The sequence below is a fragment of the Crocodylus siamensis genome, chromosome 2, assembly GCF_052110815.1.
Source record: "Crocodylus siamensis isolate JL-2025a chromosome 2, ASM5211081v1, whole genome shotgun sequence".
In the NCBI taxonomy this organism is placed as follows: Eukaryota; Metazoa; Chordata; order Crocodylia; family Crocodylidae; genus Crocodylus; species Crocodylus siamensis.
In genome coordinates, this window is record NC_143396.1 from 73,120,973 (window position 1) to 73,134,897 (window position 13,925).

Here is a 13,925-nt window from a genome sequence, read left to right on the forward strand (position 1 = left end):
TTTCCCTTTTTTTCCCAGGTGCTGCCTGCAATAAAATTCCAGGATTCAGACAGTTTCACTTCATGGTTTACAGTCCTTTGCTAAGTCAGCCATCTGAGCAAGTAGTAGACTGCATTTAATTATTTCTGTACCATCAGCATCTAGGCTATAAAGACGAAGGAGGAAAAGAAAGCCAATAAGGTTTACTGAACTGCATTTTACAGTCATTCAGTTTTGCACTCTTTTTTGCACCAGTAGCTGAGTCTGTAAATGCATGCTGAAATTGCACATACAAATCTACAGGTTTTTACTACCATTTCATAATGTCAATAAACTTGATCAGTCCTGCAACCTATTAGTCTGGCAAGCGCTTTCTAAATTTTGACAGATAGATGGTGTTATCTAGAGAGAAGCTAAGCAAATTTAACACTTTGTTACAGCAGTGTTGGAAACTCATGAAATTAACACCAGTTTTCTGAGGGCCCCTGTAGATGTGCAGGTAAAGGAGCACTAGGATCTAATGCACAATCCAATGTGTGATAGATCCTATCGCACACTGCCAGTGTAGGGGAGCCTGGGATCGTGCTACTGAGCCATGCAGCTGATGTCTGCAGGGCTTGCAGCAGGGAGAATGCTGCTGCCACTGCTGGCCTCATCAGCTGTAACGCTTGCAGTGGTAGCAGCATTCTTCCTGCTGCAAGCCCCACACCTTATGCCGCTGCTGCTGTGAGCCTCCATCCTGGCATTTCCTCTGCTGCAAGTCCCCCACCTGAGGAGGCTCGCAGCTGCAACAACATTCCTGGCAGTGCTGTCCCTGCTGTGAGTCACACAGCCAACATCTGTAGGGCTAACAGCAGGGGTAGTGCTGGGAACACCGCCACCACAACAAGCTTTGTAAGGTGTGGGGCTCATAGCAGGAAGTATGCTGTGTCTGGTGCGAGCCTCACAGCTGACAAAGCTTGCAGTGTCAGCAGTATTCCTGGCCCTGGCCCTGCTGTGAGCTTTCTCTCCATTGTTAGCCCTGCAGCTGACAAGGCTTACAGTAGGGGCAGCACTGGGAATGCAGCCACAGCTGCAAGCCTTGTCATCTGTGGGGCCAGCAGCAGGTGAGCACCCCTGTGGCTGGGAGCCCTTCAGTTGAAAGCATTGCCCTTGTGTTAGGGAAACCTGTCAACTAATAACATGATTAGAACAAGCTACAACTCTTACACTGTTTTGTGGAATAACTAGTTTATTGCATGTTATATCTTGCTGTTAATTAGTTGAATGTGTAGCTAGGTCACAAGGCATTAACAGGTTAATTATGTCTTCAGTGTAACATGTAGAGGGGGCCTTGTAGTCCAGATCGGAGTGTGTACCTGTGTGTTCATCGCAGCAGAGAGCAACAGTGATCAAGGAACAAGTTCTTATGGCCTCTACAAATACTAATGACCAAATGGCCTGGGAAGAGGAGAATGAAAATAGTAGGACAGGGCAAGATGTATGTACACTATTCCTCAAGTTCTTCAAGTCAGTGGTAATTGTGATAGCTTTGGAGCGATTTTTTTTGTAGCCATGAAGGTCCAGGAAATGTGAGGAGTAAAGATTTTTGCAGATGATATCTTCCAGAAGAATGAAGTACATTCCAAAGCTTGTCTAAGTATATCCTAACCGTGCAGTTAAAAAAAACACAAAACCCAAAACCCTTGCCTGAAACAGGCATACAATACAACCGTCAATATTTTGGGTTATAGATTCTCTCTTTCACTGGTCATATTAACAAAGGTATATAAGGATGACTACAATCCCCACCCATTATAGAAAAGACTAAGGGAGAATGGGGGGGCAATTATGAATCAAGCAACATATTTTATGTTACCACAATAATATCCCAGCTGCAAACATCTCAGGATGAATATATATATAATCTCATGAACTGCAAGAAAAGCAACCCAAAAAAGTGTACCTTGGAAATACAGTGACAAAAATACTCTATTAATGCTGAGTTAAGATTGCCTGCTAGTATCAAAAGTGTGGTGAAGTGATCTATGGATGTGGGGGAGGAATGGGAGCACTGTCATACAAGGTTCCCAACCTTGGTGGGGGAGGGGGGGCTTCCAGATATTGAAAATTGCAAATAATGTATGTAAATAAAGCAGCAGACTTACTTAATCTCTAGAGACTTATTTTAAAACTGAATTCAGATTACAATTCCAATGAATTACTCTCCTCTTAACAAAATGGGAGGCATGTCTGCTCCTGAATGTCCTAGACCTCCAAATTTCTCTCACTGGTCATAGGACCAGTGAGAATGCATGCATTCCATCAGGTAGCTTTAACCCTGAATTAACTAAGTCTTATGTCTCTGAATAATTGCTTCTAATGATACAAGGCAACACTTCTGTTTTAAAATATTCTCAGGAATCTTAAAATGGATGACATTTTGTGTAATTATACTAAGCACGACAACATTTTTGGGGGGGGGGTTTCATTTTTGAATGGGAAGTGGTAAAATCACAGTAGAGGTTAGACATGCTGTAGCGGCTTTTGTCTTGATGCATCATTACAGGGATGGTCAGTAACAGTGGTCACATACAGCATTCAGTTTCTCCCTGGAGTGTTACTGCTTTTCCAGGGGAAACCAGGAGTCTATAAACGTTAAGGATTTTTCTCCCAGAGCAAAAATGGAGTCTTCAGGAAAAAAAATTACCTGGGAATAACCAGGGTTAAATTACTCCCAGGAAAGTTTCTCTTGAGAGAATGAATGTTTGTACATGTTCTCTTCTGAGAGAGGAGTGGCCGCAGAATATTCCTCCAACATCCCAGGGTGCCTTGCTTCTCCCTCTTCCATAGGAGACTGCATGTCGCACATTGGACTCAGCTGCTCCAGTCAGGTGTGGAGCAGAACATGCTTCCTTCATAATCCCATATCGTGCTGCAGGGCAACAGAGGCTGACCCTGTGCACTGCTGCCATCAATCTCGGGGCAGATGGAAGGTGTCTGCAGAGCATGCTAAGATGCATATACAAGGTCCCCTGGCTGCATAGCATCAGCACTACAAGCTGTCTGCTCTCCGAGGGCTTAGCAGTCTAATGTTTATCAGATGATTTCAGCTAAATTTTTCTATCAGGAAAACAAAGCTGGAACAGCACTCCCAGATCATTTGAACATGGGTACGCAGCCAATATTGCAGTACTGTTATGAATATCACCAGCAGGGTCAGAAAGTTATTCTATTTTGTGGCTTTTTTTGAGTCAGGTGTACTTTCACTTATCTTCCCCCTTTAGAAACAGTTGGAGGTCTTTCTTTTCCATAATGGTGTGCAGGATTGCAGAAGTTTCATTTTTCAGACAATTTTCTATTCTGCTTCCCTTTTCTTTACTGTAACACGTTGGATAGTACATCTGTTGCCACTGTTTCTTGGTTGTCTGCACTTCTTATTTGTCGAGTAGCTTATTAAGCTGCACAGCTTTTTAAACTTTCCGTAGCTACAAATGTAAAAATTTGCTAACTTGGGCACCTGTCACTGTTTCTATAGCAGCTTTTTTTCAAACTGATTTCACAGCCAGTGAAAGCTTTAACACAAAGAGGGCATGTAAGTTCATAAGCCTTTAAAGAAATACAAAGAGAGAGAGGCTGTGTGTTCATACATGTTTGTGTGTATGTATATAAAACTTTCCACTGATTCTTTCAGCATCAGCTTTCTCCATCCATTAGAACTATGTTTCAGTTCCCTTTTTTATCAGTAATGCTGAAGATTGAATTATGACAGTCATCCCAAAATTGTTTGTGGCTTGTTTCCCTTACCTTTGTTTTTGTAGTGTGCCATCCCCTCCAGCCCTGATTTTTATACCTGTAAGTGAGCAATAACAAGTATCACAAGTGAAAATTTTGCCCTCTAAAAATAATTTCAGTGACTAGCATTTTTTCAAAGTGATATTCCTCATTCTGTTTCCTACTATGTTTTAGTCGTAGATACCAAGTTTCATTTATAATGTAGTTCAGTATCCTGTGGATCTTTCCCTAGATGTTTGAAGATCTATTGTAGAAGATCTTTGATCTTCCCTTTTAACTTGGTGGGCTTGCTGATCAATTTATTAAGTCAGGAGCTTGAGAATTCTAAAGAAACTTAAAAAGGCAAATAAAGTAAAATGACCAAGTCATTCCATAAATATTTTAATTAGCTCTGTCTGTTTGAATGAAAGGTCTTGGTAATGCAAGCAAGCTTTAATGTATCTTTTTTATAATTAGTTTTTAGGTATCCTTATACACAATGCATTAAAATGGCTGTTGCCTTATGTTCTAAGCTGGTTTGTTTAAAAGCTGGAAAAAAGCTTCCGAGCCAGAATGGCTGTATTTTTTATAGTATGTTGTTAACTGTTTTGTTGAAGAATTCTATTTGGAGGATTCATTTTCTTAAGTAGGTGTTGAATGCTAAATTAAAAAATGCTTTAAAAACCCTTATAAATGTTTGTAAGGGCTTCAAACTAAATCCCTGAGAATTGCCTAAATTATATTAACTTAAGGGTATGTTTACATTGCAGTTGAAGGTGTGTTGTAGCACAGGTAGGGATATCAACCCTAAAGTTCATTCAGTTAACATTGGTAACAACAGCAGCGAAGTCTTGGAGACTGCAATGTACACTATACTAAACTACGGGGCAAACTTGATTATATATTTGAATTGGTGGTGAGGTGTACCTGCCTCTTTGTCTTAGCTACTCTACTATTCTATCTAATGTATCTATGCTACCTGTGGTACTGTAGGCCTCACTGGAGCATGCATTTCATAGATTTCATAGACATCAGGGCTGGAAGGGACCTCGGGAGATCGAGTCCAGCCCCCTGCCCAAAGGGCAGGAAGTCAGCTGGGGTCATAGGATCCCAGCAAGATAAGCATTGTTACATATGTCAGGGGTGGGTGATTTATTTGGACTGGAGGGCCACGTAATGAGTTTTGGTGAGCTGTTGAGAGCCATATGCACGAAGTTAATGGTGTTTAACAACTTACTATAGTAGATGGTGGTGGTATAGTAGTAGATAACAGTATATGTTAAACACCATTGCTATAGTATATTATAGTAATGGTGTTTAACAACTTACGATGGTGTTTATACTAGAAAGTTTATAGCATAAATGCCATACCAAATTTTAAGTGTAGTATAAACTGTCTACTATAAATACCATAAACAGCTTTCCACACGATTCCAGAAAATCCCACATTACCACCCAATTTTCCAAATATATTTTCATAAACAGTTCCCAAGTCACCACGTTCCCAAGTTGACCATGTTGCCACAGTGTCCACGCAACCCGCTCTCCCCCCTTCTGTGGCAGCGCCTGGTGCCAGGTCGTGCCCGTGGCCCCCTCTGATCTGGTGCAGGCCATGCTGTGGAGCAAGGCCAGGTGGTGCCTAGAGTGCAGCGCAGCTGCTGCAAGCTCTTGGAATAAATCTGCATGGGTGCAGGGGGAGGAAAAGCGCAAGGGTAGACATTGCAAAGCAGTGTCCCATTGGCACTGGCTCTGCAGAGGAGCGGCCCATGTCTCCTGGCTGCTCAACCATGTCCCTGGGAGCTTGGGGAAGGAGTGGACAGGAGCTGCTTGCAGAGGGATTGCTGTTCATTTTTCTGGGTTATTTCCAGGTTGCTTTGCCAGCTTTGTTTATGCACAAAAGGCCACAGGGTGCATGGTGCTGCTTTCCTTGCTGCTGCATGCAAGACTGATGCAGACCACACTCAGAGCCCTGCTGCCCTCCTGTGGGCAAAGGAAGAGGCAAAACACTGGGCCCTACTACCATGCGATGGACAAGTGCAGGCCTCTATGGCCTTTCCACATTTAAGCAAAATAACAGTACTTAATATGCTAATGAATGTGATACAGGTCTACCCAAAACTTATCCATGGGCCAGACAGAATCCATTGGTAGGTTGGATATGGCCTGCAGAACATATTTTGCCCACCCCGATATATGTACAACTGACATAAAGTGTTTGCTAACGCATTGACCAGAGAAGGCCTGACCAGCAAAACTGACCAATGCATGAACCCGTCACATAAAACTTGGCATATGGGCCAAATGTGGTTTCCTTACAAAAGATGGGAGGGAGAGATGGAGGTACAAGGTATAGGATAGTCTAGTACCAGACTGATAAGGCAAGAACAGGAATACCCACGTCAGGATGTGAAACAAGCCCATGGTACAGGATGGTTTGAGGTGTTCAAGATGCAGGTGGAATGCATTATATAATTTGTTTTGATCATTGTATAAAAGGAGGGTTGGAAAGGATGGAAATTTTGAAGCAGCCTAGTGGAGCCTCCATGGTATTATGCTGACTACCTTGTCACAGGTACAAATGCCTTAACTGCTGGTCTGCTGTACATGTTAGGCCCCAACACGTTAGGGCTGTGCTTGTAGACCATAAACCTGGCCAGATCTTGGCCAACAAACTGAGCCTGTGGTTGTTGTATAAGATTGGTGCTGAGATCTCCTGGCTGTGACTTCTGCTGGAACCACAGTTCCTGAGACTTCAGCACTAACAATACATTAGTAACACCTGTTGAGGACAACACCAGTGATGGATGGCACTGATACCACCTGATGACAGCTATAACCATGCCTTCAGTTGAACTACCAGCATACCCTAAATTTCTCCTAAGTATGAATTTTATCTTGCTGTGTAGCAGTTAATATACTGCTTAGAACTAATATACTTGAAGTGAATTGGCGGAAGCACAAAATAAAATATTGAATCTACTGAGATGCATACACTTACAATTATGGTGTAAAATAGAAGGTTTTGTCACGTTTAGTTAAAAACTTAAGAACATAAGTCACCAATTAAGAGAAATACTTTGCATGAATTCTTTGATTATATAATTAGGAATGTACTGAAGTTCAGAGTTACAGCTGTTTGCAAGATGAACATATGTCATTAAGTGAATGTATGACTTCGAAGAGAATATTAATCTTAACTCAATGTTTCTTTTAAATGTTCAAGGATTCACAAATGTAATGCTGCAGTTACTTACTTTGAATAGGGATGACATTAATTACCATAGTAACCATAACTTATGCTACCAAGTGTTCTGTTTCTGAATTCTCTTTAAAAATAAATAATTTTTATTATTTTTTTAAAATAAATTTTAAAAAAATACCACTTCCTGATCTTTTGGTAAAAAAAAAATGTACAGGTTTTTATTATATTGGTATAGTTAAAGTAGTACAGCTTCATGTTAGAATATAGTTACAGCAGCAGTTAAATTTCATGTAAGTTTATTGAATAAGCCATAACAGTACCTTATAGTACTGGTACAGTTGTCTACATGAAGAGTTGAACTATTTTTACTAATTAGGTTTTAAAAGATGCAACTCAATGGAAGTAGCCAATGACTTGGAAAAAAAAGTTTCATTTCAAAGAAGTAGGTTTCTATTAGGGTTTGAGGTCAATGGATCAGAGATCTTTTTAATGAAAAAAAATATTTAAAATGGGGCAAGGGTGGGAACAAATGAATAGAAAACTTCCAGATTCCTCCTACTTGAAATGTCTTGATAAGGGCTGAATACCTCAAGGAGGCCTGTTGAAGATTTTAGTCTTGGCCCTTTCTTGGAATGACTTGGTGGCCCCCTCAAAACCTAGATGATTTGGGCAGTGAAATTGTCTCCTAATTTGTTGGAACGAGAATGGCCCTTGTGGCTCTGTTGAGATGAGTAAACCTTCATGAAAAAAATTGTCTGTCCTAACTTAAGTGGCCTACATTTGGTCAAAATCTTATTAATATAAATAATATGTAGATTTAAGCACTTCTATAAGGAAGAAAAACTGTTTGAAAATTTAACAGTGACGTTCCTAATGATGCCTCCATAATAAAAACTCGATTTTTGCGTGTGCCATTTCTTAAAGATTCCTCAAACTATCATAAGTGAGAGCATGGGCTGGGGGTAACTCATAAATTAGTTACAATCCCATTCTATTTGGAGTATTGAAAGGAATATGTGCTCATGAAAGTATAGCAAAAAGTGTTTGCATGGAATTGAGAGTCCTCAAATGAGACAGCTCTAGTTTAATGTTGCTTTTAGCACGTGTATGTTCTGAGGGAGAGAAGATTCAGTGTTTGAAACAAAAAGGAGAGGAACACAACTAAAAGCACCAGGATTGCATTTATTTATTACAGCATCAAGACTAGTACTTAGAAAAAGTTTGCTTATTACAAAAAACTTTTGTATTTGCCTGCCACAGGGTTTTTATTCTTGGCAGATCACCAGATAGTGAATGCTAGGATGACATTTTGATTTTTTGATCTATTTCCTACTTCAGTTGCAACAGGATTCCTGTGCCCACTAACAGGAGTAGTTGCTAGACCAAGGCTTTGCACCGTTTTAAGCTGGGAGCGCAAGCATTGGTTTCATTGCTATTTCAGTTTTCATATAGCCACTGCCAAGAATCATAGTGGGATTGAAGTTGAGGGAAATGGAGAGGCAAGGTGTCATTTCATGGCTCTACATCTAGCTACTTGTCAGTTCAAAAAGATGTGTACCATTATTTATAGCTGTGCTGAAAATATTAGGTGCTGTATGTGCATGCGCATACTATTGAACTAATGAGAGATGCATCTCAGGTCTCTCATTATTTCTGGAAAGTTAGGCCCCTATTACATTTAAGTCTAGTGAAGGGTTTACATTCTAGAAAGACAAAACCTAAAATACTAGTACACACAAAATACTGTGTACTTGCAAGCTTAGTAGTTGTATTGAATCTATTGGTGCGGTTGTTTTGTATCCAGTCCGCTACATTTAAGTACAAGTAATTTAGTTCTACTCGGCAAATTAAGAGCTATTCACTTTATACCACTAGTAGCTACCCTTTTTTTTTTTAATGCTTAATGGTCCTTACCAGATTAATGATTTTTTATGTTTATGTAAAACAGACAGGCAGCATACTTTAGCTGTCTGGTTATAACTAATGAAAAACATACCACAGTTTGCTTTTGTATGATACTGAATACAAGTTGATCCCTGTGAACCTTTGGAAATAGTTTTTTGTACCTTACTTGATAAAACTTTGTTTTCACCCCTGTTCCTTACTTGTAGGTACCAATTCATCATTTAGCTGTTTCTTTCCATCAGTGAAACCACTGGGTTGGGGGAACTGCTTCAGGTCCTTAGAATATTTGCCAGTTAGATTATAACGTAGAAACTGAGTAGTATGGTATGTAGTTCTGGAAGTCTAGAAGCTTTTAAAACAGCAAAATAGCTGTTACTTTCTGGGAAGTTCAAATTTCTACAAATCTTTCAGATAGCTGATATTAGGTATTATGGGTGCATAGATATTGTTTCAGTATCAATTTTATTTGTAACTCTGATCTTTAAAAAAAGGCCTAAACAGGGAGCCAGTTTTACACTGGATTTTGTACTAACATTTTGAGCCATCACTGATATGGCTAACTTCAACTGTAGTGTGGAAGGATATGTGGTACATTAAGCACTGCATCACTAATGTCCTCGCTAGGGGGTCCATTCTTTCCTCCATGTAATTCCCATTAAATTTACGGCGAAAGGACATTACTGAAACGTCTGTGTAGCAGATGTGGCGGGATCTTTGGATTTTTATGACTAGTTTTGCTATTATTATCGGAGATGCTGAGTCAGGTGGTAAACATTTTAGTTGTTTGTGCATTTAAGAATATTGCTGGGTTTTCATTTTCTTTTACTCCTCTGACAGTTGGAATCAACATCACTAAATACACCTGCTGTTGCAATGCTCTGTCTCATTGTGTATAGCTGATGTGTTTACAGTGACAGGTGGTGTTATGTGAAATAAAAGCAATAGCAACTTGTAAGTGTGCCAGTTGTTCAGGGAATTCCTGCAAAGTATCTTATTACTGATGTTTCTTAAGGTTTTTTAAAACAAGGTGCAGAGAAATGTTTAGAAAAATAGGTTTTGATTTCTTCCCCCCACCCGGTAGAATTTGACAAAAACATTATAGTTGTAAATGTCAAGTTTTGTTTTAGAAATGATCAATTTGGGGTTCTGTGTGGATAAGTTTTCAACATGCAAGTTGATATGGAAGCTCTTTTTTTTCTTGACATTGGAACCGTGTACTCTTTGGGCTATCAGAATATTATGTTTCAAAAAAGTATTTTGCATTTTGTGCAACTAAGTTATTCAAGAAGGTCTTTCAGAAATTATTTGATTAGTGAGAGCCTGTGACTGAAGCTTAAAAAGTAAAATTGAGCTTGGTCATTTTAGTATAGTTTGAAAATGTAATTGCATTTTGTATTTATATTTCCCTAGTACCTTCCCTCCAGTGAACTCAGCCTCTACAAATATTAAAGAATTCAGGCCACGTCCACGCAGCAAATTTACTATGGCAACAGTACGCTCAAGCAGGCTGCACTGCACTGGCCCAGCTGCCTCCTAAACCAGAAGCTGCGTAGTTGCATCTATACTGTGCTGCAGACTAGCTAGTATAACCTGTACCCACATTAATTGGCTCTGCATTATCCACCAAATCTTATGTGCAGACATAGTCTATACTGCTTTTGGTTTAGAAGATAGCCTCTTCAGAGCAATACAGCATGTTTGAGGGTGCTACTGCCAGGCATAGTAAATTTATAGTACACATACAGCATGAACCTCACAAAAAACCCTGTAATTTAGATACGAGATATGGAAAACCTGAGACTATAACTTTTCCAAGGTGACATAGGTGCTACACAGGTCCTGGCACAGCGTCTAGTTTGCCTGACTTTTCAATATATGAACTGTAAAAACCTTTCATTTTTATACATACAAATAATGAGAAGTTTCTCAGTAACATAGGTTAGTCCACTGTCAGTTTCTTAATTAATACATAATTTGAAGGTAGGATATTATTAATCTGTGCATGAAGATGAAATCCAGAACAAATTAAAGATCAGATCTGATACAAATAAAATCATAGTGACACCTGAATCAAGGTGTTGCAGTCTTCTTTGTTCAATCAACCTAAGAGCCACTCGCTCAGATTGTCTGTTGCTTGGTTCTTTCTCCCCTGGAAAAACTGGTTCCTTCAACAGGAACTTTCTCTTTGCCCTGTGTTTTTTGCATTTGAGTAGGAGGTTTAATTATCATTGTGCTTGGGAGATATGTGACATTAACCCTGGTAGCAAATTGCTGGTTCCATATACAACAAAACAGCAATTTAAGAAAATCAATTGAAAATCTAAGTTGTACATAGGCATATTCTCCAAACCATTTCAAGTGATACATAATAATTTCAAAGGTACGAGGATCTTTTCTCTTCGTCTCTATAAGGTCCTGTTTCTGTGTTCTATAACAGTGAATTTGGTGCAGTAGACCACCTGCATAGTACGCAATGCCAGTCCCAAGCCACCTCAAAGAGAAAGCTAAACAAGGTTTGGCAATTTTTCCCCTCCTAGAATTCCATCATACCTATAACTTTCCTATATTTTTCTGGAGTGCTTTCCTCATATATGCCCCTTAGCTTTGACTTAAGCTTTGTTTGTTGCTGCTTTAGAAAGTTTGGTTTGAGTGGGTGATGATGTGAGCTGGGTACAGTGATACTGATTGAAGTAGTTTATGTTACTGGGGGTACACATTTCCAAATATATATTTGCAAGATATCGTACTCATGTAAGGAATTGGGATTTGTTTTTCATGTGTTGCCTGGAACTCCACTGGAACACTTTCTACTTTACTTCCTTTGAAAAAAGCATTTTATTTGTAACGGTAGAAGAGTGGACATCTAAGGTACAAATACATTTAAGTAAGTTGGATGAGTTAATGGTCACTTAAGATGTTAGCCATAGAAAGTACATTGGCTTAGTGCTGTATGTATTTAAACCTTTTAGAGTCAATATAGTGAATTGTGATTAATTCACCACTCAAAGAGAATGTGAATAATGGTGAATTATCCAGTTATAAAAAGTATGGTTTGTAATTAGGGGGAGGGGTGACAGAGAATTAAGACAACAGCAAATTAAATCATGATGGCAAATTATCCCACAGGTGAATAAATCAGTGTATACTGCATGTTTGCTATAATAGCTTTAGTGTGGTATTATTGTGTTTTATTATTTATAAAATGTTTTCTGTAGTATGTATAATTGTTTATCATACAGTGTGGCATGCTACTTAGAAATACAATAGCTTGTTGTATTAGCTTCAAATAGGATAGTTGTGTCACCATCCCAAGAAACAGATTGACAAGAAAATGCTATTTTAAACTACAACAGTAAGCATCTGGCTTAGCGTTGCTCCTGGATATTCACTCTCATGGGAAAAATTCCAAAGCAAATTATCATAGATGGCCTCTGAGAAATGAATCTCAGGTTGGCAGGTTGATTCATAAAGTATGAAGAAACTAAAACTTTCCATAACTAAACACTTCTTTCTTCACTAGTCATTTTCTGAACATTGAGGAGCAATATAAAAATGACAGTTTTCTACTTTGTCACGTACGTATTTTCTGTCAAGAATGCCCTGTTTCTAGCATAATTTCCAACTACTCTGCTAGCCACTGTTACAATTATATGGAACAATCCTGCTGTGATGTCATAAAAAAAATAGAGCCTGGGGAATAATCAGAGGTCAGCTATACAGAAAATGACACTTATCTCATTAAAAATAAAAATAAAGCAGCAGTCTTGGTGATTGCCAAAGAAATGTACAAACTGACACTTTCTAAAGGACATATGATTAATTTCTTGTCTTAGTGAGATGGTGCAAAAATAAGAAATATTCCATTGGCCTGTATGAAGGCAATGGAAGCCGTCTTTGTGTAAAGGGTGGAGGACCTGTCATTTCATAAAAAGTTATAAAAGTTTACAGTAAAGAATGAAATTAAACATTAAAAGTTAACACTGGGTAACAGTGATGTAACTTTTTCACAGTGATATCAGGTATCCAGGTTGTAGCTATATTGGTCTAGAGGCAAAAGGAATCAGAACTTACGGTCGAAGGTGATATCTTTTCTTAGAGCAAGAAGATTTTTTCAAATTTTTTTTTTTGTGTGCAGAAATCTAGTTGATCTAATACAGGGGTGCCCAACCTTTTTGAATGTGGGGCCGGATCACAAACTTTTTATCACCCAGTGGGCCGGTGCGCCATATACAAAGACCTCACAGGAAGTGGTATCACGTCAGAAAGTGATGTCACGTGACCTATGACACCAATGAAGTTGCAGGAAGTGACAATGAATGGGTCTAAGCAGTCAAAACTCTCCCTCTATAGCATCCACCTCTGCCACTGTTTGGGCCTGGAAACTGAGCTAGATGGACCATGGGGCTGACCAAGTATGTCACTTTTTATGCTCTTATGTTCAGAAGCTCTTATGTTCTTTGAGCTTCCAAGCTATGGCTGAGATTTGCAAAAAGGGGTAGATAAGCATGTTACAAAGTTGTCATAAAGCCCTCTAAATCCCATTCATTTTAATGGAAGTTGGCCTTTTGACTCAGCTTTGAAAATCTCAACCCAAGGTGCCAACCAAATAAGTCAAAATATATTTTGCATTGCTATGCAGTGCATCTATGTGGGACTCTCCAAGCATTTTATAAACATGAAATGAACCTCAGGGTAAGCCCAGCCAGAGCAGCAGGGGCTCAGCTGCATTTTCCCCCTACCTGCACTAGTCAGTCCCGAGCAGCACATGGCTTCATCGCTGCCTCTGCTGACTGGTGCCGACCCAGGCGGGTCTGTCCCATCCGGAGCAGCACAGCTGGGTTCCCATGTGCTACTGGGGACAGGAGGAGCCTGGCTGGGTCGGCACCAGCCAGCAGAAGTGGCGGCAGAGCCATGTGCCGCTTGGGTCTGACTGGTGCAGGCAGGGGGAAAATGCAGCTCAGCCCCTGCCGCTCCAGCTGTGCTTGTCCTGTCCCAAGCAGCACATGGCTCCACTGCTGCTTCTGCTGGCCGGTGCAGACCCAGCCGGGCTCCTCCCATCCCCAGCAGCATGTGAGAAGCCAGCTTC

General features: G+C 39.8%; 1 protein-coding gene across 1 annotated transcript in view; it reads left to right on the top strand.

Annotated features, from left to right (window-relative positions):
• AGA (aspartylglucosaminidase) overlaps positions 1–12,972 on the top strand; it is a 33,770-nt gene extending 20,798 nt beyond the window's left edge. Inside the window, exon 9 of the mRNA XM_090036148.1 lies at positions 19–12,972. Coding sequence (XP_089892274.1) covers positions 19–119 — 101 coding nt within the window. The 3' untranslated portion in view covers positions 120–12,972. The remainder of the gene's footprint in view (positions 1–18) is intronic.
• Positions 12,973–13,925: the final 953 nt, after the last annotated feature.